The sequence below is a fragment of the Trachemys scripta genome, chromosome 10 (assembly GCF_013100865.1).
Source record: "Trachemys scripta elegans isolate TJP31775 chromosome 10, CAS_Tse_1.0, whole genome shotgun sequence".
Lineage (NCBI taxonomy): Eukaryota > Metazoa > Chordata > Testudines > Emydidae > Trachemys > Trachemys scripta.
Window position 1 is genome coordinate 12,614,238 of NC_048307.1, and position 27,458 is coordinate 12,641,695.

General features: G+C 40.7%; 2 protein-coding genes across 9 annotated transcripts in view; one reads left to right on the forward strand and one right to left on the reverse strand.

Annotated features, from left to right (window-relative positions):
* The window catches only part of GPR146 (G protein-coupled receptor 146), a 65,736-nt gene extending 43,539 nt beyond the window's left edge, over positions 1 to 22,197 (reverse strand). For 4 of the 6 annotated variants that reach the window (XR_004647457.1, XM_034784057.1, XM_034784055.1 and 1 more), the window contains exon 1: positions 21,618 to 22,196. The gene's annotated coding sequence lies outside the window, so the exon portion shown is untranslated. Of the gene's footprint in view, positions 1 to 20,499; positions 21,028 to 21,617 lie in introns of those variants that run through there. The other 2 variants (XM_034784058.1, XM_034784059.1) reach the window with 2 other exon arrangements.
* C10H7orf50 (chromosome 10 C7orf50 homolog) overlaps positions 20,524 to 27,458 on the forward strand; it is a 51,112-nt gene continuing 44,177 nt past the window's right edge. Inside the window, exon 1 of one of the 3 annotated variants that reach the window (XM_034784060.1) lies at positions 20,524 to 20,696. In XM_034784060.1, the coding sequence (XP_034639951.1) occupies positions 20,616 to 20,696 (81 nt within the window). In that variant the 5' untranslated portion in view covers positions 20,524 to 20,615. Of the gene's footprint in view, positions 20,697 to 22,244; positions 22,395 to 24,818; positions 24,979 to 27,458 lie in introns of those variants that run through there. The other 2 variants (XM_034784062.1, XM_034784061.1) reach the window with 2 other exon arrangements.

Consider the following 27,458-nt stretch of genomic DNA (forward strand, 5'->3'; position numbering starts at 1 on the left):
CCCCAGGACTCCACCCCTATCCAACCCCCCTGCTCCCAGTCCCCTGACTGCCCCGACCCCTATCCACACCCCTGCCACCCCTCCCAGGATCCCACACCTATCGAACTCGCCCTGTTTCCCATCTCCTGACCCCTATCCACATCCCCGCCCCCTGACAGGCCCCCCGGGACTCCCATGCTTATCCAACCCCCCCATCCCCTGACCGCCCCCCCGAACATCCCCCATCCGACCGCTCCCTGCCCGTTATCCAACCCCCCCCCAACTTCCTGTCCCCTGACTTCTTCCCAGGATCCCCCGCCCCTTATCCAACCCCCGCGGCCCCAGCCCCCTTACCATGCCGCTCAGAACAGCATGTCTGGCAGCCGCGCCGCCTGGACGGAGCTAAACATGCTGCCGCCCTGCTCACCAGGAGCGCACCGCTCCGCTGCCCAGAGCGCTGCCTGCGCTGCGGCGTGGCTGTGGGGAAAGGGGGACAGCAGGGGAGGAGCTGGGGGCTAGCCTCCCTGGCCGGGAGCTCAAGGGCCAGGCAGGATGGTCCCACGGGCCGTAGTTTGCCCCCCTCTGTTTTAGCATTTTGTTCAAGGCTTGGCTTTGTGGCTCTGCCCTTCTAGCCACGAAAAGTCTCAACTCCGTGGGGACTGAGCACATTGCTTTGGGACCTGAGGCCTTGCCCTATCGCTGGGCTTTTGATGCTTTGCTTTTGTACTTTGACACGCCATCTCAGAGTCTCGTTATGTCTGAATGCTCCAGTTCTGCAGAGCTTGCTTTGAGTGTGCAGCACTTTCCCTCAACTCTCCCCCACCTCCACAAGCTCGGGAATTTGCCATGGTGCTTAGACATGGTTGTCGGAGGCTAATGGAATATTTTCCTTAAAGCTTTGCATTTGTTTCTTGCCTTTTAGGTTTGAAAGTTTGTGTTCCATTTTTTGGTATTTGCTTTTGCTTTTTTTTAAATATATATTTTCCAGGTCACTGCAGCAGACTTCAGGTTCTAAGCAGTGTTTTCTTCTTCAGTCTCATTATTCTGTGATTCATAGAATCATAGAATATCAGGATTGGAAGGGACCTCAGGAGGTCATCTAGGCCAACCCCCTGCTCAAAGCAGGACCAATCCCCAACTAAATCATCCCAGCCAGCGCTTTGTCAAGCCTGACCTTAAAAACCTCTAAGGGAGGAGATTCCACCACCTCCCTAGGTAATCCATTCCAGTGCTTCACCACCCTCCTAGTGAAAAAGCTTTTTCCTAATATCCAACCTAAACCTCCCCCACTGCAACTTGAGACCATTTCTCCTTGTTCTGTCATCTGCTGTCACTAAGAACAGTCTGGATCTATCCTCTTTGGAACCCTCTTTCAGGTAGTTGAAAGCAGCTATCAAATCCCCCCTCATTCTTCTCTTCTGCAGACTAAACAATCCCAGTTCCCTCAGACTCTCCTCATAAGTCATGTGCTCCAGCCCCCTAATCATTTTTGTTGCCCTCCGCTGGACTCTTTCCAATTTTTCCACATCCTTCTTGTAGTGTAGGGCCCAAAACTGGACACAGTACTCCAGATGAGGCCTCACCAATGTCGAATAGAGGGGAATGATCACGTCCCTCCATCTGCTGGCAGTGCCCCAATTTATACAGTGCAAAATGCCGTTAGCCTTCTTGGCAGCAAGAGCACACTGTCAACTCATATCCAGCTTCTCGTCCACTGTAACCCGTAGGTCCTTTTCTTCTTCCAAAGTACCGGATCCTAAAGACTCTCTCACCTACTAGAGGTTTTGTTTTTTGGGGTGCACCTCCCTTGAGTAGCTTGAATTTTAGAGCATTCTTTTCTGTTTATTGAGATAGATCCTATAGGCCACAAACTGACTCAGGCTGATACATTTCTCCTTCTTGTTGTAAACTCTAAAAGTATCAATGCAGATCTGGTGTGTAGTGTATCTAATCTCATTTCTAGGTTTGCATTTTATTTCTGTGATATTAAAACTCCAAGTCTCCTTCCTTAAAATGGTTAAACCTAGAAATTCAAAGTTTTGAGTCTTTTATAATATCACTATACTACGTCACCGGTTGTTCAAAAGACACTTGTTTTTTTCCAAATATTCTGGACTTGTGCACATGCAGTTTTGATATTTTGATTTAATTTGAAATCTATTTATACTCTGCAGCAGTATGTTGGGTCTGATATTCCAGGTTGTTGTTGTTGTTTGTTTGAAAAGCTACATGCAGGATTTACATTAAGTCATACATTTCTGCAGATTAAATGAAGGCTGATTAGAATTTTAATATTAAGGAAGGAAATGGTCTTGGATAGCAAGCTGCAGAGCAGAACAGGCCTTCTGTTAATACACAAGAGCATTACTGTTTTCTTGAACTTTTCCTTCCAATTCAATTATCATTTGTGCCTAGAAATCATAACGGTGACATTTCCCGTTAGGTTGTTTGACAATGCAGAATGCAATACTGCCTCTAGTTTGTAGCGTTTGCCCAGCAGAAGTATTCTAGATTATAAAATCACTAGACAGTGTACCCCCAGAACTGAACTATAGGCAGTGTTATGTTGATGAATAAAGCTGATTCAGGATGATACATTAAATTGGCCCTATTCTGTCTCTGAGGGTTTTCAAATTATATGAAATCAAGAGGCTTCTGTATTGAGATGTGACACCATTAAAACTTTCTATATGCCACTCTTTATGTTACAAACCTAGACAAAGCTTTAAACCCTGCAAAATGATAGTACAAAGTGACCAAAATTACAGCACCAGGTACCTTGTATAAGCACAATGAATAAATAATGCTGGATATGTTTAATAAACTCATATAAGGGTCTATCACATTTATTATGGCATAGGCAGGAGTCAGGATAATGGGCCAGCTCCTCCACTGGCTTAAATCAGCATAGCTCCAGTGAAGTCAATGGATCTTCACTGATTTACACCAGCAAAGGAGCCAGCCCAATCAATATTTATATTGCAGCAGTACCAAAAGCCACAGCCAGGTTGGGCCCCATTGTGCTAAGCACTGTACAAACACATACTGTCATAAATGAAAGTTCCTTCACTCTTTTGCAAATTGTACCATTGATGTAACTTAGTCCATATTGTTGATCATTTGTTGCATTTTTATAGCAGAATTTCATTACTGGCTGTGCAGTATCAAGATCAGTCAGTCATTTTCCTTGTAATTCTGTATTCCTACATGAAATCTAGTTCTGATCATTGGATGTTTCAGAGTACACATGTAACATTTCAAGTAATAATATACTTTCTGATGGATAAACATCTTAGCCTTTGATGAGATACTCTACATGAGTGGTGGGCAACCTGTGGCCCGTGGGAAGCATGCAGCCCATCAGGGTAATCTGATTGCGGACCATGAGACGTTTTGCTGACGTGGACTGTCCGCAGGCACAGCCCTCCACAGCTTCCAATGGCCACAGTTCGCCGTTCCCTGCCAATGGGATCCCTGTGGCCTGCCGCTTCCCGCAGCTACCATGGGCTGGGAACGGTGAGCTCCCATTGGCCAGGAACGGTGAGCTGCGAGGGGGGATTTGTGCCTGCGGACGGTCGTCAGCAAAATGTCTCGCAGCCCGCAATCAGATTACCCTGATGGGCCGCATGCGGGCCGTAGGTTGCCCACCACTGCTCTACATGCATTTGTAGGGCCATAATGCCCTATTATGGTGGTTATGCTGGGCTATTTTTGCTGTTTGTTCCTGTAGTTTTGTTGTCCAAAACTATTGAGAGAGCATTCTCATTTCAGAGCCCACATCTGTTGCATCTCCCAACATAGTAATTCACACAAGCCTATGCTAAAGCAAGCATTAGAGAAAGCAGGAGGCATATTTGTTTATTTGGTCTTTTAAATGTTGTGGCAAACTCTATAGTTTATGAAGTTAAAATGGTTGTCTCTGATTGAGAAACTGTTGCTTATAGTTGTTACAGCACCCAGATGCTGCAGGAAAGGGCGCTGCCTAAAAACACAAATTCCACTTGAAAAGGTAATGCACCACGTACAGTTTGTTATGCAAGTGTCTTGACCTCATTTGTGGAGTGTTTTCCCCCATGGCTATTTGTGTAATATGTATTTAAAATGCATGTGTGATGTTAATTCCTTCCCAGGTTCCATAAAATGATTGTGCATTTGATGTTAGAGGTTAAAAGGGCAGACTACTGATCAGTCATGCAAGCTTTATAGAATCTATAAATTACAGCTTTTTGACTGTAGAATAGTGTTCTAAAGAGAGTGCTGGAATCCCCCACACTCAGAACATTTAAAACTAGGTATAGCAAAATATAGTAAAATATATTATATGGGAACAATCTGGCAAAAATGGGCTAAATGATAAAAACATAGTTTTCATCTATGTAATTTCTAGGATTTTTGTATTGCAAGATACCCAGCATGGGGATCAAAGTGGGTCCTACAAAATATGAAATGAACATCTGGCATAACTTTTAAAATTAGAAACAGACAAAATAAGATTTGCTGCCATAAGCAGTTGTTCAGTTTGTTTTTGCATTTACATAATAATTCATCACTGGGAATAGTGGAAATAAATTCACACATTGTCTCAGTACATTTTTTTCTTGCATTAATATCCCGGTGCTTAAATAATCCAGGGCTAACAGTTTTAGTGAGGGGTTGCTATAAGTCGTTTGGAAACCAAGAAACATTCAATGCATTTTTCCTTTCTTTATCACCTACACTACAGTAGAAAATTGCTAAGGTTTCCTTTCTCTTTCTCAACTTGCTAACTAGAATAGTCTTTGATAGTGCCCCAGGGAAAAACTGGGCCTCAGTGATACTCTTTGTGGAATGCATGAATTCTTTCATATAAATTGTTACAGTTTTGTAGCCACACTGTAATAAATTAAACTTCAATAACCAAGCTAAATACAGTAGGATAACTGTTCTTCCTATATTTTAAATGGTTATCTAGCTGTGTATTACTGAACTTGCAAATGATCCTAGAGTTATAAGAGTTTTGGTTTGCTTCTAGTCTTGTACATTATCATCATCAGCAAGTTAACAAAGAAGCAATTTGTACAGGCCAGGGAAACCTTGAGAAATAATGTGAGAAATTTGAAAGTTTGGGGGCTTATCTGACGGTGTTATAAACTGAAACAATGGTTACGAATGTGCTTTTGCATACAAATGTTTCTTGCCTCTTGATGTACAATTTTAAATTATGCTTTATTGCATACTGTTCCCTGTGAACTGCATAAGTAATATATACAAACAAAATTAAAGTACTACAGCGATTTTTACCTATGGGTGTTTTTTTCCTGTTGAAGTTTTCCCTTGACTATAATCTAACTTGATTTAGGGGAGAGAGAGCCATTCTGCATCCCTTATTTTCCTTCTCAGCTACCCAAGAACCCATATTAAGTTGACCCAATTGTAGCTTAAAACTACTCCTGGGATGGACAGAGGTGATCATGTAGAAGTGACTAGCAAGTCTTGATGCCATCCTTCCAGACCACTGTTACCCAGAGAATATGGGACCAAACATAAAGTAACTTAAATCAAACAGATTTTTATATAGTTAAAAATATAAAACTAGTACTCTTTCCAATTGGTGTCTCCTGACCCAGTTGTAGTGATTACTAAATTGATGTCATGACTACTTGGACAGAGTGAGACCAATCAGGAATTCTCCTACACTGTTTCTGGTCTTTGCCAACAGGATGAGAGATCAGCCTGTATCCACACAAAGGCGATCTCAATGTTTCAAATGGCCTTAGAACTTGCTTATATAATTGCTCGTTTGGATCTGCTTGGCAGAGCAGGGCCCATTCCACCAGCCTCTGCAGCTTTGGTAGGCCATTCCAGTCTCCAAAATTTGCACAACAGATACCTGAAATTCAGTTCACACTTTCAGCCGGTACTACTCATTAGTACGGTCTTGGCTACACTGGCAATTCACAGCGCTGCACTTGCTGCGCTCAGGTGTGTGAAAAAACACACACACACCCCCGAGCACAGCGAGTGCAGCGCTGTAAAGCGCCAGTGTAATCAGCGCCTGCAGCGCTGCACGCTCGCTCGCAGCGCTGCAAGCTATTCCCCTCGGAGAGGTGGAGTACTTGCAGCGCTGTAAATCCGCGAGTGTAGCCAAGGCCGTAGAGGGCTCGAGATCTATCACCCACTTTGGCAGAGCTGTCTTCCAGTTGTTGTTTCAATTGACTATAAACACCTACCGTCAGGACTTGAAGAAGAAAGAACTTAGCCCAGAATAACTGTTGTTCTTTGGGATGTGTTGTCCACATGTATTTCACAACCTGCACTCCTTCCCCCCTACTGCAGAGTCCTGGGTCAAATGGATTCTGTTTTGGCGAAGGAACTGAAGGGAATTTTCAGCCATTTTGCCCTTTATGCCCTTGGCTACAGGTTGCTAGCTGTCATTCAGACTGCAGGTGTGACCCCCACGGACACTGCTGTTCAAAAAGATTCTGATCTTGTGTTTATGGGGCACATGCACACCAGAGTGAAAAAAACCTGTGGACAACACATCTTGAAGAACAATAGGGGGAGGGATAGCTCAGTAGTTTGAGCATTGGCCTGCTAAACCCAGGGCTGAGAGTTCAATCCTTGAGAGGGCCACTTAGGGATCTGGGGCAAAATCAATACTTGGTCCTACTAGTGAAGGCAGGGGGCTGGACTCAATGACCTTTTGGGGTCCCTTCCAATTCTATGAGATAGGTATATCTCCATATATTAAATTTAAATATATTGTCGGTTACTGTAGGGTAAGTAAACTTTTTTCCTCTAGTTTCTTTAATTCTGGTGAGCAGTCAGTAGAAAGTGCCATAGAAATGCTGCATGACTTTCTGTCTCTGTAATAATTACAATGGGTTTTGTGATTTCATGTTTTCAGCATTGATTACTAATTGGCAAAAGCAAACTTGTTATAATATCTTTTTATGCCTCTACTTTCAAATATATTTTAACCTATTCAGAGTGTATGTTGCCATTTCATTTAATGAACTGCGTCTTTAGTAATTAGTTTTACAGACTCAACATACCACTTGACTTAAGTTAGAGTTCATAATTAAGTCTATGATTTTGGCACGAAGGTCATGGTATTCATGGTAATAGTGAATTTGAATAAAGTCTGTGACCCCTCACATTAGTGTCTTCTTTCCTCTGTGGGCATTGCGACTTGGCCCATGTGTTGCAGCACCAGTCAGGTTTGGCGCATCTGCCCCTCACCCCTGCCCCACACACACTGTTGGAGAGGAAGAGATGGAGGGCCAAATTTAGTTGGCGTTGCAAGCTGGCCTACATGGTCATAACACCAATCGGAGTTCACCCTCTGCCCCTCCCTCTTCATCTGTAAGAGGTGGTCATGCTAAACTTGAGTAGCACTGCAATCACATGTGCCAGCTTGCAACTCCTGAAGTGGGGAACTGGGCCCAGCCCCCCAGGATAGGAGCCGCTGCTCTGGGGTGAGTACCGATGGGCTTGCAGTCAAGCACTGCTCCCTCCCATGGGGTCCCCACTTCTCCCTCCTTCTGTGACACAACCTCATTTTCCGACACCTCTGCTGGGACATTTTCCATGAAAAAAAAAATAACCTTATTCATAATAGATGAACTACTTGTAGTGGCAAAATAAAAGCCCAGTCTGCAAACCCATACTCATATAAATAATTCTAATCAGCACTGCAGAATGATTAGATTCCATACTGTAACTGTTTGAAGTAATTCTATCAGAAAAAAATTGTCGAATCAGACCTTAAGTGATAACCAACTACCCTGAAACTCATAGTAGCTAACAAAATGCAATTAGGAACTTAGTGCTTGACTAATATAACTGGAGAAAGTCCCCAGTTACTTTAGTATATAAGAGATTGGCTAAATATTTACAAGTTTGAGGTTTTTTTGTATGGAGATAGGTTTATCTCATAGAACTGGAAGGGACCCTGAAAGGTCATTGAGTCCAGCCCCCTGCCTTCACTAGCAGGACCAAGTACTGATTTTGCCCCAGATCCCTAAGTGGGCCCCTCAAGGATTGAACTCATAACCCTGGGTTTAGCAGGCCAATGCTCAAACCACTGAGCTATCCCTCCTCCCCTACAAACTTCTCTACTCATTTATCAATCCGGGTTGTGAAAAATTATAAATATTTGCAAGTTTTATGATACTGGAAACACTAGGTTCTCATTTCAGTCTGAGAATGAAAACTTTATTCTAAAAAGCTGCCAGGGGAGTGATGAGGCTATCAAGGAAACAATAAGGGAGTTATCGGACTGCCTAGAAGAGAAGGGGCTGGATGCAATTTTGAACTGTTGAGTTTCTGCGAACTCTCCATGTGGGATTTCAATAATTGTTTTTATTTAAATGAAAAGATGAACAAATGGATTAAACAAAATACCAGTTGTGGCGGTACTGTATCTCGTTGAGTAGATTAAGGATGCGCAAGTAACCTTGACATTGAGGTTGTAAGGGTAATCTGAGACTTTATTGGAAAAGGTTGGGTTCTGCCCCCCCCCCCCCCCCCATTTAGATTTCTAATAACCAAATCCTAATAATTTAATTTAGGTGTTTCAAGTCCACTGTTCATTCAGAATTAACAGATGATTTTTCCTCCCTTGTGGTTGTGCTGCCTTAGGCCTGGTCCCCACTAAGCCCCCACTTCGGACTAAGGTACGCAAATTCAGCTACGTTAATAACGTAGCTGAATTCGAAATACCTTAGTCCGAACTTACCGCGGGTCCAGACGCGGCAGGGAGGCTCCCCCGTCGATGCCGCGTACCCCTCTCGCCGAGCTGGAGTACCGGCGTCGACGGCGAGCACTTCCGGGATCGATTTATCGCGTCTAAACTGGACGCGATAAATCAATCCCAGAACATCGATTGCCTGCCGCCGGACCCTCCGGTAAGTGTAGACGTACCCTTAAACTAGAGCTAAACTGTACTTGAGATGATTACACTTTTAACTTATTTTATCTCTTTTCTGTCTATATTACATATTTTGTTAAGATTTTAGTATGAACCTTTCTTCTTTCATTTTATTTTGCAGTCAATGTTTGCCTCCCCCTTTAAAAACAAGTAAACAAAACCAAACTAAACAAACCAAAGTTATATAACATTTCACCAATGAAAAGTTTCTCTGTTCTTTCTTTGTAGTTTTTGAATTTAATGGAGACTTAAATTTACACAATGTATCAACTGTACCTAAGCTGCAGTACTAACTTGCATCTTTAACATGACCAATTTTCTAGTCAAACATTATAAAATTCAGTTTTTAAAAATATTTGACTGTGGGCATCCTTTATTATACTAACACTTTCTTGTGTTAGCAGTTGAAAAAATATTATAAATTAATCTGCTGCTGTCAGTTGCAAGTATAGTAACAGTAGTTGTAATCTCAGGTGTAACTCCTTTTGTACTTGGACCAGATACCAGTTATCTATTATTTTCATCCAGATGATTAGCCTTTGATATATTTTGATAACAAATGTCTGAAATGTGTCCTCATCTCTTTCAAACTTAAGCCCACTCTTTTTGTCTTTCCTTCAAATAATGATGCCTATTAGCGCTATCTGCTGTTGCTCTTGTGCCTGATTCTCACAGCTGGCCCAAGTAAATCTAGTTATGTCATATAATTATGCTCCCAGTTGAACGGTCTAGCATTCATTGTGTGATGGCCACCTCACGTGTATTAAACTTCTGTGCCTGGCCACTATGGGAGGGTATCAGCTCCACAAGATGAAGAGAATACAGAATGCATCCAGAAATTCTGCGTATGTTTGTGGGAGGGAGTAACTGGGGAAATAATGGATGGAGGATTCTTGTTAAACAGAAAGATGGGGGAATTAGAAGGACAGTGTCAGTGTGACCTAGCCAGGTCATGATAAAAAGGGAGACGTGATCCCCAGGAGGTTAAATTATTAACACGGCAGAGCGTCTACATCACAAACCAGCTTGTACTCCACAACATACAGCACTGGAGCAGGAGTAGTAAACATCTTCCTCACATTTCAGCCTGTCCCTGGTAGGATAGTACACTCAGGAGCCAGAAGCTGTCTGTGGCTACTGGTCTGGCAGTGTTGTCTGAACTGGCTCTGCTGCTGCTTACTCATTTGATCCTGCTAAGTGAAGAGCACTTTGCAGTAGCAGGGTTTGTAATGTGAATGTCCAAATTAGACCAAGATCCTCAGGGAACGAAATGTCTTCCTTCTGGATTAGGCTGCCTGTCCACCAATGGTGTTATAACAGTAATATCTTAGAAGGGTTCTAATTTGAGGTTAAAGTTCAATATATAAATTCTTTGAAATATTGTGAACTAAATCCAGATTTTGTTCAGCGTTTCTAGGGAAAGAAATAATTTAAGTTCAGTTTGTTCTCTGTAATAGGTAACTAACTAGCTGCATTTCAAATATTTGCTCTGCTGTTCAAATATTGATTTAATGTTAGAAGAAAAAAGTTAGTCTAATGTTTGAGGAATTGGAGAATTTGAACCTGAACACTTTTCTGTTCTAGGTCATTAGGTCTCTACTAATTCGTCTAAGCACTTTGTACAAAACATAAGTTCCTCATTATGAAAATCAATTCGATAAATATATGTTTGCAGTTTTTAATAATGCCCATTACCAGATGCACGTATTTTAAAAATAATATATTTGAATGTTTCACATTTTACTGGTTTGTGAAAGAAAAGCTGAATAACATTACAGTACCCCTTTAATAACAAAAATGTGGTAATTTTTTTCTAAAGGAATTGGAAGTATAAAGGATGGCTATAATTACAATTTTCCATTAATTAGCCAAAGTTATATCAAATAGGTTGCATATGCCTAATGTAATATATGTAAATGAAAAGAATACATTTATAAGTCAGAGCTAAGTTAATACAACAAAATTCAGTTACTAGGCTATCTTATTTACTGAAGAAAATATAAATTTTTCTGTGTGAACTATTATATCCAATAAACTTTGAAAGTATTTATTCCACTTTCATTATCTTTTTTCCCTGTACTCCTCTCCCTCCCCTAAGATACATAAATGACTCTTATTAAAGATTTTTTGGCTGCACTGCAGATAAAAACAGGCATTTCAGGCAGCTGTGCATTATTTTCATATTATGGCAACACAACTCCAGATGAGTGCGTTTTAACCAGAAAGGATATCTATAGCTCAGTGCATCACTACTTTATATTCTATTACCCTGACACTGACTTAATTACAAAACACCTAAAGGTGAAAATATTATTTCATTCCTTTAGAGGAATAACTAACGTGCATCAGTGTCCTAAAATGTCTAGTCACTAGGTAGCTGAATGAAGATCTCTGAAGAACATTATATAGATTTGAGATGGGATAGATGTAGTCCTGCTCTCATTTGTTTCATGTTGTTTAAAGGGAAACTGTGAATGAACTCCTTTCCCTCAGATTAGCATGATGAATTTCAAAAGACAATGAGCAGCTTATAGCATGGAAAAATCAGAAATATGTATATAAAGTACATTTCAAATGGGTAACATCGATAGGTGCTGGAACTAGGAATACTGCAGCATCCCCTGGTTTGAAGTGGTTTCCATCATATACAGGGTTTACAGTTTACAGCACGCCTGGTAACATCTTTCAAACTCTGATTGTACTGAGGACTATCGTCTTCTGTTTTGTACAGCACAAAGCACATTGTCCATGCTCAGTAAATAATAAGTATAGATCCATTCTAATTCCTCAGTTCAATAGTTATTACATGCTCTGTTTATGTAATGCAGCGTCTTTAACCTGTTACTTGATTTTAACCTCAGTCAACCTGGCATTGCCTCTGACTTCCTGTAGTATACTGAGCTGAATTAGCACTTCAGAGATGGAACTTCTCTAAGGGCAAGTGGTGGCAGATGACAGAACAAGGAGCAATGGTCTCAAGTTGCAGTGGGGGAGGTCTAGGTTGGATATTAGGAAAAACTATTTCACTAGGAGGGTGGTGAAGCATTGGAATGGGTTACCTGGGGAGGTGATGGACTCTCCATCCTTAGAGGTTTTTAAGATCTGGCTTGACAAAGACCTGGTTGGGATGCTTTAGTTGGGGTTGGTCCTGCTTTGAGCAGGGGATTGGACTAGATGACCTCCTGAGGTCTCTTCCAACCCTAATCTTCTATGATTCTAAGTCTATATTGGCGCAACTGCACTGATGCAGCCTCTCCCATGGGCATAATTACTCCATCTTGGCGAGAAATGTAAGCTATGTTGGCGGGAGAGCATCTCCCACTGACGTAGCGCCGGTGTGGACAGCGTGAAACTTTCATTGCTTGGGGGAGGGTTGCTTTTTCACACCCCTGAGTGACATAAGTTCAGTTGACTTAACCGGTAGTGTAGACCTGCACTAAACAGGAATGAGATGAGAGGAAAAGTACAAGGGAAAAGGCAAAGGATGGCAACAGATGGCAAATGGAGAACAGAGCAGCTTTAACCACTTTAATCACACTACCCATATGCTGTTGTATTTTAGTATATGTAAATATCAAGTTATCTCTATTGGGCTAGGTTCTTAATTATATAATATTTTATTAAAATTAAGCCATCAGTGTTGTTAAAAAAAAATCCCTAGATGTGAAGGATCAATTAAAAAAATGTTGCTCACAAAAAATACTTAAGGATTGAAGTTCTACTTTAGTTTAATATATTCATCAGTTTAGTATAATCCTGCTCTTCTAAATTGCAGGAAGAGAGGGAGTCTATCAACTAAAAACCTTAGTTTATTTTGGTAATGTTACCCTCTCATAACAAAAGTAGATTTTCTTTGTATCTAGAAGAATTCTGGATACAAAGAAAACCTAATTATTAGAATACTGCAGTACTCTGCAGTTTAACAACTGTTGTGCAGCTACTCACCCAAAAGTAGCAAGCAAGAGTGTGAATCCTTTTAAAAAAACGAACAGAAGTGATTTTTTCTGATGGGTGTTTTCCTTTTGTTTAATCTGCTGACTACATAGAGCAGAAATTGCAGGGGCTGAGGGTGGAGGTTTTACTGATCACAACCCCATTTTAAAATACAGAAAGCAAACCAGCATCTTGCCACTACAGAGAGAAATTGACACAGCTAGAAAAGCTTAGAACTCCACTTGGATTCTAGTTATTTCCCTGGCTGCTAGTGTTTGTGTTTCCTGGATTTGCTTTGCAGTTCTCTTTGGGCAGGATGTCAATGCATTTGCTGAATAGTTAAACCCTGTGATCCAGGAAATAATAGCTCCAGCTGCCAAAGGACATCATCTAAAGGAAGAAAAGAATTGAACAAACAAATCACTTAAGACCAAATAGTTATGATCCAGAAATAATTTGTTTGTCTCCTTGGTGTAAGAAGAAATGTTTATGTAATGTTGTTGAAAACATGTGAGGTTTATATGGTATGAAAACTACTCTAACTTGTGCACCCGTGAGCTGCTCCACTCCCCGTTGTTCCCCTCCCAGTTGTTCCCCTCCCCTCAGACTTCCCAGTGGTGCAGCCCTGCTTCATTTTTCTCCCTCCCTAGCAGGAAGAGGCTATTGAAGGACAGCTGTGCTAGCGTTACCTTCACAACATTTTTCTATTATTTTCCTTTTTGTCTATCTGCTCACTCCCCCATGACTTTTACCACACGCCTCTTCTGCATCACAGATAACCTGCATCTTCCTCCTTCCTACCACCTACTGGCTCCATTTCCCCATCCCTCTTACCACCAGCAGTTCCCACCTGCTCTCTTCTCCCCTTCTCCCACCAGCACAAATGCAGATCCCGCAAGCACAACCTCTGCTGCCTGCTGACTTCTGATGACATTTGCCCCAACCGTGGTGCTCCCTCCATCCCCATCCTCTCCACCTCCCACGCCTTTCTCTGCCACCATCTCTGCTCCTCTCCTGCCACTATTCCTAACATCACACCTATCCCTCCTTCCCTTCCTCCCTCCCCTTTCTTGCTGTATCTGAACTGCCCTCTTGGTCTCTCATAGGGTGACCAGATGTCCCGATTTTATAGGGACGGTCCTGATTTTTGGGTCTTTTTCTTAAATAGTCTCCGATTATCCCCCCCCCGTCCAGATTTTTCACATTTCCTGTCTGATCACCCTAGTCTCTCAAATGATTTCAGTCATCCACTTTCTATCTCGCTCCCTCTGTCTCTTGGCTCTCACAGAAACCTAAATCCCTTCATCAGACACTGCATCTGCATCTACCCTCTCTTGTCTCTTGTGGAGGTCTCTCCTTTTCTCACATGCTCTCCATGGATCAGATGTTGGTGGGGTTATTGGGATTCTTCTCTCCTGTTCCTGCCACTTCTCTATGGCACGTTTCTTGCTAAACAACTCTACTTCTCCAGCTTCATTGAACCCCACATTCACCGCTCCAGCTGCCTTTTCACTGTCTTTACTCACTCCTCGAACCCTGCCCTCCTTTTGCCGCCACTTCTCTCTGCGCATGATCTTGCCAATTTCTTCCAAGAGTGACAAAATACAGTATAGCTTTCACTGTCCCTTGAGCTTGTCTTCAACTACCGCCTCATCTCTCTTCTCCCTTTCCTCTCTAAACTCTTTGAACACGGTGTCGGCAATCACGGTCTGGAGTTCCTCTCCTCCTAGACCCTCTCGAATCTAGTTTCTACCCCTTGCACTGCACTGAAATTGCTCTCGCCAAAGGCTCTAATATCCTCTTGCTAGTTAAATCTCAGAGTCAGTACTCCATTCTCATCTTCCTTAATTGGCCTTTGCCACCATCTTCTTGAATCATGTACTCCCTTTACTTCAGCAACTCTGGCCTCGCCTGGTTCTCCTCCTAGCTCTCTAATCACTCTTTCAGTGAGTTCTTTGGACGATCCCCTTCATCCGCCCTCCAACTTTCTCTGAGGGTTCCACAGAGCTCTATCTTTGGTCCCTTTCTGTTCTTCCTCTACACCTTATTTCTGGGTAATCTCGTTCGCAAACACAAATTCAACTACCATCTGTATGCTGATGACTCACAGATCTCCCTGTCTACTCCAGACCTGTCTCCTTCTGTTCAACTACAGTCTATGCCTGTGTCTGGCATCTCCTGTTGGATGTCGAGCCATCAACTTAAGCACAACATGGCCAAAACAGAGCTTCCAATCTTCTCTCCCAAGCCCCTCCCCATTACCTCCTTTCTCTGTTAGTGTGGTCAACACCACTATCCTGCCTGTCACTCAGGCCTGTAACCTGGGTGTCATCTTTGACTCGGGTCTCCTTCTAGGTCTTCACATCCATGCTGCATCTAACTCTTGCTTATTTTTTCTGTATAATATACAGCCTTTCTCAGCTTTCATTCACTATCAAGATGTCGACTCTTGCCTCTGCTCAACCCATAATGCCAGCCTCCCGCACCCACTGCTTAAATTTTCTAAGAAGCACCTATGTGCTTCCCTTCCCCCCCCCCCGCCATTCTGCTGCTCATACATGGGAGGAGCTACCCATAAACATCTCAAAGTAACCTCCTTCAAATTCCTCATTAAACTCTGCTGTGATACCTACAAAAAACATAACGACAAATAGGGAGCTGGTGTGCTAAGACCACTGCCTATCATGCTGATCAGTTTTGTCTCATTGTTTCCATGTGTTCCTCCATCTTTCTGTCTGTATCCACCTTTTGCATCTTGTTTAATGCTTTGACTGTAGACTCTCTGGGCACTGATCGTCTTTTTCTTCTCTGTTTGTATATGGCCTAGCACAGTCGTCAATGACTCCTACATGCTACCACAAAACAAATAATAAGTAATAATAATACATAAAATTATTACAATATACATTTCTTCCCCTTGCATAGTAAGTATTTATTCAGGGATTTGTTTCATACTGTAGCTAATATGAGCTATGAGCTGAAAGAAAGCAATGTGACTTCTTCCACCACAAAGGTGTAAAGATTTTCAGAAATAGGATGTTCCAAACTGAAATCAGGACATAACTTCCATACTTGTGAATTAAACAGTTAATATTTATGTTTATAATTAAAAATTTTCTGTAGCGAGGTAGAAGGTGTTTGAGGATAAAATAAGTTTTAGCATAATTGAAAAAGACTGATTCCTGACTCTTTTTGGTTCTGTGGTTTGTGGGGGGGGGGGGTTTGGTTTTTTAATTTGTTTTTTATTTTGGTTCTGTTTTTATAAATCCTTGCTTTTTATGCTAGTTGTATTTAAAATGATCTACTTCAGAGGCGTTAGAGAGGCAAGATGGATGAGGGGGTATCTTTTATTGGACCAACTTCTGTTGGTGAAAGAGACAAGCTTTCGAGCTACACAGAACTCTTCTTCCAGTAAAAGATACTACTACCTTACCCACTTTGTGTGTCTAATGTCCTGGGACCAACACGGCTATAACAACACTGCAAACTACTTCAGTATGTCTGTTGAAAGGCAAACAAGTTTTATTGAGTATTTTTACTAAACAGTCGACAGGTTTTAATTTGGGGTCTTAAATCATAATTGGTTTTCAATTTTCTGCTCTGCCTCACAGAAACATAATGAAGGTACACCTGATGCTATGAAAAACAGATGTCATTTTAGTGTTCTAGTACTATGTAGTAAATGTAGAGAGTTTTCAGGTTAGTGTCACAAACAGAGAACTAGCAAGAGCAGAAAACATGTAAAGACTTAATAGAGAAATCTGGTATTTTGGGAACAGATTACACTTTAATTCCAATGCATCTTCAAATACAGAATAAAATGGATATATTTTTCCTGAGGACCTTCAAGGAGACCTTCTCTTATAGCTTATGAGTGCACTACAGAAGTACATAATCTGATCAAATTCTATATGAAGATAATTCAATTCTTCTCTTGCTGTCCTGATGTTTTTAAAACAGTTTCATATGAAGATTCCTCAAAGAGCAACCTCTCTTCTGGTGGAAGAAGGCAGGAATTGTACCTCTGTTCTGAGATGGAGCTTTTACTCAGGTCCTCAAATGTCTAAGAATCTCTTTTTGAAACCAATGCAGCCTAGTATTCAGAGTCTACATTAGCTATAGAGTTGCCACCAATCATTCTTTTAATAAGATGTAACCATTTGGAGCTGATAATTTTGGATTGGATTAGAGAGTAACAGATCCAGAGGAAGCTAGAAAATCTAAGAAATTTTAGTATAGACTCTTAAAAATCTTGCTCTGTGCATGAGCCAGAAGCAGCAGTTTCTGCTGTGTTTGTTTTCTTGAGTTTAAAGTTCCAAGGTTTCAGGTGTGCTTACAAGGTTCCCATTGAAATCCATGGAAACCACGTACGTTTGAGCACAGAACATGTCCACTGAAAAATTAGCAGAGAGAGGCTGAATCACTTGTATCCAGTTATTATTAGACATACTCAAAATCAAATGTAAATGCTGGAACATGCTCCCACAGTAGTTCCTTGTTTTGATTAAAATTGGCCCCCAATTCTCCATCTCCCTGGACCACAGGCAGGCATTTATCCTGTTGTAAAGTGTGTGCAAGGTGAGTATGGTAGTTCTGAATGGAACAGTTCACAATAGTAGGATTTTTTGCGCAGCTTGCACTGGTCTGAATGTGCTGGGCATTGGACAATCAGGTCCATTGTACTCTAGCCATTATTGTGAGAAATTCACATCAGAGATGTAGAATAGTGAATTGGGAGGTTATAGAACAAGTTAATTATGCTAAAAAATGAATTCCCATAATGTAAAGTTGCCCACACTATTTGTTTTTTAGTCCATTTTGGTTCTTTGTCTGATATTTGGGCTACGGCAAATAGAAGTACACATAAGTATAGTAATTATAAAGAATAAATGGTAGAATATTTAAATAGTTATTTAAAGGTCCCTAATAAATCAAATTATAGAGGTCCTGGTTCTCTCAAATTAGTAATTTGTCACTCTCCAGTTAGGTAATCCTTTCTCTTAATTTAGGTGGAAGGATGTACAGTTAGACAGATGAAGGTAGAGAATGAATCCCGGAACACTAATTTATCCTAGTTACATATTCTGTTGAATTCTGGAGCTGAGATTAATGATGACAGATTAATAATTAAGTAGATACTTTTTAAAAAGTATGCAAAAATGTGAAACTCATTACCTTTTACAACAACAATTCATTTCTTCCTAAGTGAAATATCAGGAATCTGTATACAGCAGTTGCAGAAAACTACCTTGCCTAGAGAAAACTGCCCATCATCTTCATTTATTAATTACAGTCTCATGCCTTCATTAACTTTTCAGTATGTAGAAGAAAATTGTGCCCTCTCTAACCATTTTTTACTACAGCTTGTCTGTATATTAAAGTAGATAAACTACAGAAAACCAATCAGTTTAAGAGTCCCTCCGCTGTGTAATGACATCACGGGACAAACTGAAAGTGCTCAGTTGAATCCATCTAATGTAGTCAGCATGAACCACCAGTATAAGTAGGAGGGCATAGATCCTCAAAGGTACTTCGGTGTTTCCCATTCAAATCAATGCAAACTAGATGCCCGAATACCTTGGAGGATGTGTGCCAAGATGTCCAGAAGTCTTATGATATTCAAGAAGTGTCGGATCATGTTCATCTGAAAGAGACCAAAACATTCTTTCTCCACTCAGTATAGACAGATATAGTGTTTCAGTCAAGTCTGGTTATCCAGCTCTTTAAATGGGTAGGTAATTACTGCGGTGGTTCATGACCACACTACCATCCTTCTATCGGTGGTGCATGTCCTCACCAGGAGCGTTTCCACTGACGTCAGAGGGGCAGTGTGGGAGGCTGAGAACCCGGGCTGTCAACTCCATTTGCAGCTCCCCTCTGGGAGCCCAGTTGCCCCCAAGACTCCCCATTCCCTGCTGGCAGCATGGCAACCACCTGGGCTCTTGGCTCCCCACCAGGAATTCAGCAGCCACCCGGGCTCCCGGCAGCTGCCTGGCTCCAAGCAGGGTGCCAGGACCTTGGGGGCAAGAGTGGGGAACCCTGGGGGCTGCCAGGCTCTCTCTGGAGCCCCCCACCCGCCCTGAGATGACAGCCCGAGCTGTGAGCAGCTTTCTTGTCAGTTGACAAGAATGACAAGTCAACAGCCAATGATGTAAGTAACCCACAGTGTCTACATGGACACTTCGTCACCCTAACTACACTGACATAAATCCTACACCTCTCGTAGAGGTAGAGTTATGATGTTGGTGTAGTAGGGCACTTACATCGGCAGGAGCAAGGCTGTAGTGTGTACACTGACACAGTTATGTCAACCTAACTCAGTGTAAACCAGGCCTTAGGCTTTTTGGAGAGCTAGAGGCCATTTCTTCTTCTTCTACTTAAGAGAAGAGAGGTCAGGGGTATGTGAAATTCACCTCAAACAGAAGGCCAGTACAAGCCATTTATATTACTTAGTCACATTTAAGCTGTATTTTGAAGGCTTAAGTGGAACTTATGTGGCACGTAGGCCCCTCTGCATAGGTGTGTATTTTGCTGTAAGAATAGTAGAAAAAGTGCTAGTCCATTTGTTGTAGGAGTGACTGCCAACATTCCCTAACCTTAGGTGTTGTCCTTTGTTCAGGGTGGCCTATGGAGGCAAAGGACAAAACAAGGAAAGCATTGTTGGATGAGTGGTTAGGGGAAAGAGTGGAATTTGGGGTAGCTGGGCATATGTCAAAAACAAGCAATATTGTCACTATGATGAATTATATGTAACCTTGTTCTTTTATTTTTAATGGATGTTACTTAATTATATGTTGACCAGCTGCTCTGCCAAGTATCTTTCTTTTGTATACGGTGCTGAAGATTGGAACAATGAAAAAAAAATTAAGATGTGTTGCTACCTCAAAAATTATTACCTAAGATATTTCCAACATTTGATTGAAAAAATATGTGCTTTAAAAAATATTTAAGTAGATACTTGTGTAAAAGTAACAGCTCCTCAGTTCAGTTATGGAGACTTTAACCAAATTCCATTGTTAGACTGGTAACTTGCAAGATTGAATGTCTTTTGTATTTTCATGTAATGGAAACAATAAAGTGGCCATAAAAGGCCAGATTTCCAAAGCAGGAACAATGGGTGCTCCTGCACAATGTGCATGCACCTGTTGTACCAACAAAATTCCACAGCTGTGCAAGCAAAGCAGATAATTGCACACCTAGCTACTAATCTGCACATATAATTACCTCATTTGCATGCAAAAATATGACTTTACAAATGACCAGGACCTAAACCTGAGCTAAGGCTGTCTTAAGAAATGATCCTTCAATGTGGATAGTCAAACATTTATATTTTTAAGAAGATTATAAAAGATAATTGAGAATGTCATACAGCTCGTCAAAACTGTCACCAGTGTAGTTTTCTTAGCTTAATAAAATTAACCAAAAGGATTTAAAAAAAACAAACTTTCATTTTTCAATTGCTTCCAACAGTTAGAGTGAGCTTCTTCACATTCATGTAGTATTCCTTAAAATTCATCCTTGACATAAATGAGGTTCCCTGCTTTGAACGTGTGTTTTAAGGCACCAAACAAGGAATGAATACAGCCTGCTGGAGCGCAAGTGGGAAGGCACAGAAAGTATCTTCTTCCCATCCTCCACCCCTACAGTCATTCAGGCATGCTCCCTCTATAACTTACAGGATTGTGCTGGATGGGTGCGGATACTTATTGCACCAGCCCACAAGACACATTCCTCAGGGGACTTTAGAGGAACCCAGTTTCTCCCCCATCCCACCTGCAATAAATCAGCATATATGTTGCCGTCATCAGCAAGTGCTAGCCAGCATAGAGGGCATGTATGGTGCTCTTGCTCAAAGGGCACCCCCCACATTAAGGTACAGTGGCTCTCCAGCGCTAGCTGGAACACTATGAAAAAAGATGCACACTCAGCATTTTTGTTCATCCTTGCTGTGGTCAGGCTCGATCCCTTATCATAGTCTCATTATAATCTAAATGAAAATTTTATTTAAATTTACTGAAATCTTGTAGAAGGGTTTGCTGCATTAGTAATCTATCTGCACCACTCTCTGCTAGTATCTCCCTGTGAAATGCTATGTTAGTTATTATGGCTGAATGTTTAAGTGCTGAGTATACTTACGTAACATTTTTCAAACAATATACCAACCCAAAAAAAGCCACCTTGGGTGTAATAATAAATGATTTAGAAATGCCTTTAAAAGATACCTTATATGTACATTTTGATGTCAGTTGAGACTAACCAACATATATACAATTTGCTATAATTTATGTTTTAAATCAGCACACAGAACTCAAGTATGTAGTGTAGCTGCTATGATGATTGAGGGCTCTGTAAAATAAGTCAAACAAATTCATATCTACCATATTAGAACTTCATTACTGGCAGTTTCTCAAATTCAGTTCAGTTTCAACTTGTGGTCTCTGTAGTGTTTCAAAATTAAAATAGCAAACAGACCTCAGAGAGCATGGAACATGGAGTGGGTGGAGTTGCGTAATGGCCTGATTCTACCTTGTCAATAAACAAAACTAAACAAAAAAACCCAAGGAAATATATTCTGTGAATATTTGATAATTCTCTGTGAAGATCAGTGACCTAGCAGAATTTTAAAATGGTATAAATCAAATTGCTTAAATAGTATGTAACTTTAAATATTCAGTCTTCAAAGAGTTGAGTTAACAAGAAAACACTTAAAACTTTTTATAGAAACTACAGTGGAAATGTGCATTGCTGATTTCAAACTTGAGAGACGGAATCATTAAAAACAGCTCCAACTTACCCACTATTTTCCTTGTGATCCTGTCTTTTGCATTGAGCATGTATTTTTATAAGTTTCAGCTGCTTTAGACTGTGTATTGCACTGGTCTTACTCTTTTGAATGCAGTTTCAGAAGCTTTCACGGCAGTGGTTGACGTTCTATCCAGTGAGTGTACTTTTTGCTGAATAAGATTCCATTTTTTCTTCTCTTTCACCACTTAACATCCTTTCACTGTAAAATTCATCCCTTTTCTAAGTATAGGATGATGCACTTGTTCGTAGAAGTTCTTCCAGGCAGGATTCAAATGAAAAACAACCCTTTCATTTTCTGAACTCCGTAAGAGAGCAGAGGGAGCATAGAAAGCAGAAGGAAAATTAAAACGTTATCTTCCCACCATCCCTCTCAAAATCTTCTGAGTGCTGAAAATGAAGTAGTTTGTCTTGGTGTTCAAAGTTTAACTTTAGGAAGACGGAGAAAGTGGAAAGCAAACTGAACGCTGTAGTAGAGATTTCTCTCTTCCCCCACTGGGCCCCATGCCGACTGTTTTTATTGATTTCAATCACTGGAGGCTAGCTAGCTCTCAGAAGAAACACTGTGTAATGTGTTCTTTCCTGGCTTTCATTAAAGAAACTCAATGCAGTGTGGTCACGCTGCCGAGTTTGCCTGGCAACCTGCCTACTCTCTGTGGTACTTCTTTCATTGGAGGAGACCAAGCTCTTGTTTTCTTCTCCAGCAAGAACTTCAAAACATCTTATTCTTTTCTACCTTTCCTAAGTCTAAAGCTGTTCAATGTTTGGGGTAATTTTATCCACACCCGTAAAGAGATAACTTTAAGTGATGCAAGTGCTGAATACTATGTTGTTTGTTCAAATGTTCCCATAACAATCTCAGATTCCTTTTATTTAAAATCATTCTGTTCATTTATTCTTTTGGGGGGTTAGCAGAGGATGGAGTAATTTTACAAATCTAAGTACCAAATAAGTGGGTAAAAATGTTTTTCTGACCTTGTTCTGTCTTCTGCTGCATTGCCATTTAATCAGAATGAGCTGGTTTAATTAAGCAAACCATGGTAAGGGAGTAAGTAAAATAGTACTGCAGATAGGTACAGATTCCTGTCAGTGCCATAGTTACAGGCTAAGCAAAGCTGCATTCGCAAGACTGCTTGTTGTTGTTCCTTAGGCCTGTGTTGTGTTCAGAATAATGACACTGAAGTATGATTGATAGAAATTGAGAAATAAAATACTAAGTCATGTTTCAGAACTTGATCAGTTTCAATACATATCACTTTAAAGGAGCATACATTCTAGTGGAATTTAATTGACGTAATAGTTTTTGCAAATATTTTTCTCCCAGGTGCACTTAAACTCTTCTGTTTAATTTAAATTTACTAATTTTTTTTCTTATTCAGCATTTCTTATTGCTAACATTTTGTGTACTCTTCAGAAGCATGTATGTCGATATATGAAATAGTTAAAGCTTTTAATTGGCTACATTTTGCTGCCAGTGAAATTGCATGTCTGCTGAATTCAGTTTTAATTGCAAATGATACCTGCCTCTTGTGTTTGAGTGATCCAGTAGATTCTGATTGTCGCTGTGTGTACGCATGCACTTCCCCCCCCTTCACGTATACAATAGCTGAAGGAATCCTTTCCTGGATCAGAAAGCTACAAAAGCTTGTTCTCATTTAAATCTGGCTTTATGCAGAACTTAGTTGAGGCTTTTCTGCCTGAATTGCATCTATAGAAACCTTTCCAAATCAAGTTAATGTAATTTCATCCCAGTGTTTCTGTTGCCAATAGTTGTAAGATTGTAAGGACGATTTAGCTTTTATGAAAATTATTTTTAAAGAAACAGCAGTTTATTTCTTTGAACAATGTGTCACTTTAAAAATATTTTTTCTTTTGTCCAGATACTGTTTGTACATTTTTAAAATATATTTATTGGATTCTAAGAATATTATTATAGGCCTAAAAATGCAATAAAAATCAATTTTCTTTATAAAGTAAATGTCCATGTATAAAAAGTCGTGTATTGCGGGAGGGGGGAGAGAAGGGAGGGTAGTTACTTTGATTCAAGTCTGCTCTCTGTATCTTCATGAAACTTAAAATGCTTTTTATGCTCATACTTTCTCTGTTCATAAGGTGGTGAACTATAGAAAATGGTTTAAAAAAGTTGGTAAGATTGTGAGGTTTTTTATGTAGTTTCTGTAGTTATAATGACAGTGTAATTGTTTGGCAAAGCTTCAATTAATAAATCATCTATCAACCTTTTCATTATTAACCTTGCTTTTGAGAGTTGTGTAACTTTGGTCTGGTTCTTTGCATCTTTTAAATTATATTTATAGGTGTTGGAATTTTTTAGCTGGAAAATGGCCACAAATCTGTCAGTGTTTGGTGTTTTGAGTGTGAAGGAAGACAGTGAATGTTTTAGCTACTCTGACTTCAAAATTGGGTGGCAAAAGACTTCATTTTAAAATGAAATTCATCATATTTTTGGTCACTAGTGTGAACAAGCCCCTTTTGGTATCACTGTTTAAAAATAGTGGGAATAACTCTAACACTGATTAAAACCGAAGACTAAGGCAATACAATGCTTCTGCTAGGAGCAAAGTGGGAGTCCTTTCTCGTCTTCCTCTTTGGGGAAAAATGTTGTGTCCTCAGTATATTTGTCCCTGTTGATTATGTTAAGATTTGTTCATCTGAACTTGTGTTGGTGCTTCCCTTAACTCGGTCATATCTCTTCATCCTTGCCCATGGTCTTCCATTCCCCTGTTGTCCTTGCTGTGTGCTAGCAGAAAAGGGTGCAACTCCGTTGACTTTTGTGGAGCTGGATCCACCTGCATCAATGGTGAATTTGGCTTCCTCCCTTTTTCATGCCATTTTGTGATGCTCTTTCTTGTCTTTAGCATTGTGTGTCTGGTGAGTCTCCTTTGTGTTGTTTCTCATCCTCTGTTCCTCCCCATTCTTTGTAATCACTTCCAATTCTGTAAGGGTGACTGAACTGCAGTCAGTGAGCCACAAGTAGTTCTCCTACATTCCTAATGGGGCCCTGACACAGTACTCTGCAGCAGTAGAAATCTGTATGTTCTTGGCCACGATGGAGCAGCTAAATGTGCAGCCACTTGGCTCTGTTTGTGCTTGTTGTTGCCAGGGGTTGACAAGGACATCGCATCGAATGGGTTGGCAAGCAGAACAAGTAACAAAGAACACAGCCTCAAGATAGTTGTGACCCAAAGCCTAATTTGTAATAACTGGGAAGCCCGTATGAATAAAAATTAGGTTCCCTTGCCATAGTCTCATCTTCAGAGATCACAAGTTTTATAAACTCCATTTCGTTGCCATCACACAACAGTGACAGTGCAAAGATGGGAATCCTGAAGCAGGTGAGCAAGGATCATGGGCCTTTACAATAATGTCCTTAGTATTATCGAAGTGTCAGGTGGCCTGAGTTTTAGATTAATGGTCATTCTGGAAAGTAGGTAATGAGAAAAAATCTAGTTAAAAGCAAAACCACTTTCAGTTTGCAGTGTAGTCCAGTAGTCTCTGTCTCTTGTACCTAAAACCGTACATTCAGCTAATCGTAAAATGCACCCTCTCCTTTATACTATGAAATACGAGGAACAAAACTGTAACCCACCGTACATCTTTCTACTGGTTATTCTTCAAATATATATTTCTTGTTATGGGGAGACATGACAGAATTAATCATAGATGTACCCTTATTATAATTGCATTGAGTGTACTGTATTACAGTGTTTCCCAAACTTGGGACGCCGCTTGTGTAGGGAAAGCCCCTGGCAGGCCAGTCTGGTTTGTTTACCTGCCGCGTCCGCAGGTCAGTCTGATCGCGGCTCCCACTGGCCGCGGTTCGCTGCTGCAGGCCAGTGGGAGCTGCTGGAAGCGGCGGCCAGTACGTCCCTCAGCCCGCGCTGCTGAGACCATCTCTGTGAGGGTGATGGTATTTTATTGTCTCTTTGCCCATTCAATCCTTAGCCTGTCTTCTTAGTCAGCCAATAAGGTTGCCAATTATGATGTAACTATCTGTCAGCTAAGAACTAAACTGAAACCACTAATTCTCTTATCAAAGCCTATTCAATAGCTGTCGGCGTGTAGGGCTTTTTAGTTGTTACAGACCTGTTTCAAATTATAATCAATGACTTAGAGATATATTGTTCCATCTTGTATTATCAGCGTGCAGAGCTAGCTAGTCCCTTACCATTTTATGGTTTCCTTATATATACGCAATGTTTTCATTTTCATCAACAAAGTTTAGTATTGCTGTCATGTTTTATAGATTGAAGCAGTTTTTGAAAGGGTGTGAATGAATTAGGTGAGAGTACATGATATTAGCCAAACTCTGTGCTGATTTTTATATGGATAGTAGTATCCCAATGCATAATTTTTGAAATCTTTTTATTACTAAAGTATCGTTATCTGGAAATATTGTGTATATATATAACAATATAAAAAGTTATTTTATAGTGATATATAGGAATCACTCTGCCCACCATTGAAATGTAGCCACCTTTGGAGTGAAACAAGTGCAACACCATTAAACAATTTAAGAGAAGAAATTAAGAAATAGAGACAACTGCATGTAATTGCAAATGCAAGGGGTGTTCTAAGTTACAATAGACAGAAACTAGTTACCCAAATAGGAATTTGGTGAAGACATCAGAGCTAGCATCTCTCCTTACTTTTGCAGAAAGTGACCGGGCTTTTCAGTGAGCACAAGTGGTTAGGAATTTTTTGTCTGTCTTATTTAAAAGATGGCACACCTGGTGGCAAAATGCCCCTTAACCCCTTGTCAGGGCATTGGTTCAGGAAAAACTCCAAGTTGAAGAGTGTCACCTCCTTTATCAAAAAACCCACCAGGTTTTCTCTGGATGTCTTTCATTCAAGTGGTAACCTAGCCTGACTTTGTTTAGATTGAGACCTACTGAGTTCACAGACCAAGGTGGTATAATAGCTGGCAGCAGGCTTTGCAAATAAGCAAATGTATTGCACGCGTTTTAAATTTATCACCTCAACAAATGTATCACTTGCTCATATGTGGATTTACATTATTATTATTATTATATTTTTCAAAAAAAGGCACCACAAATTACCATGTCACCTTACAAAGATGGAAAAAGACAACTTGAAACATTTATAATCTAAATAAAACAAGTGAAATCATGATTTACTTTTGTTGTTGTTCTTTAAATAAAGATGAGACCACATCAAAACTCTGCATCTGAACCACTCCTCAAACTTTCAGGAACCTGGATTCAAATCCAAGCTTTGTGCAGAATCCATGCAGCTGTGCCACTGTAAGATTGCTCATGTAGCCACTCTATGCCGACAGGAGACATAATTAAACCATCCCCATCGAGCAGCGGGAGACATAGCACTGTGCACACTACTGCTTATGCTTGTGTAGCTTATGTCGTTCAAGGGGGTGGAGTACTCACACCACTGAGCAACATAAGTTTTGCCGACAGAAATGGTAGTGAAGACATAGCCCAAGTCTCCCAGTATGTCAGGGAGACTCCCATTTGCAACCAAAAAACTCCTGACTCCTGATTTAATAATATTTTCTCCCATATAAAAACTAAATTTCCCAGAATCATATGTGTCAGCCACACATGTGCATCAGCTCTCTGCCCCCCTCCACTACCGCTCCCCACCCCCCAAAGTCAGTGAGAGAGACTGATGTGCATGTGTGGGTGATGCACAAGATTCTTGTATTGTAGGTGCTCTGCTTCTGCTTATGATAATGAGGGAGGAGGGAGAATTGAAATGTGGGGCCTTGGTTGTGTCACAGAGCCTGGACAGCATGAGGCAGAGGCAAGTCCCAGGTTGGGGGCGGGTGATTATGTCA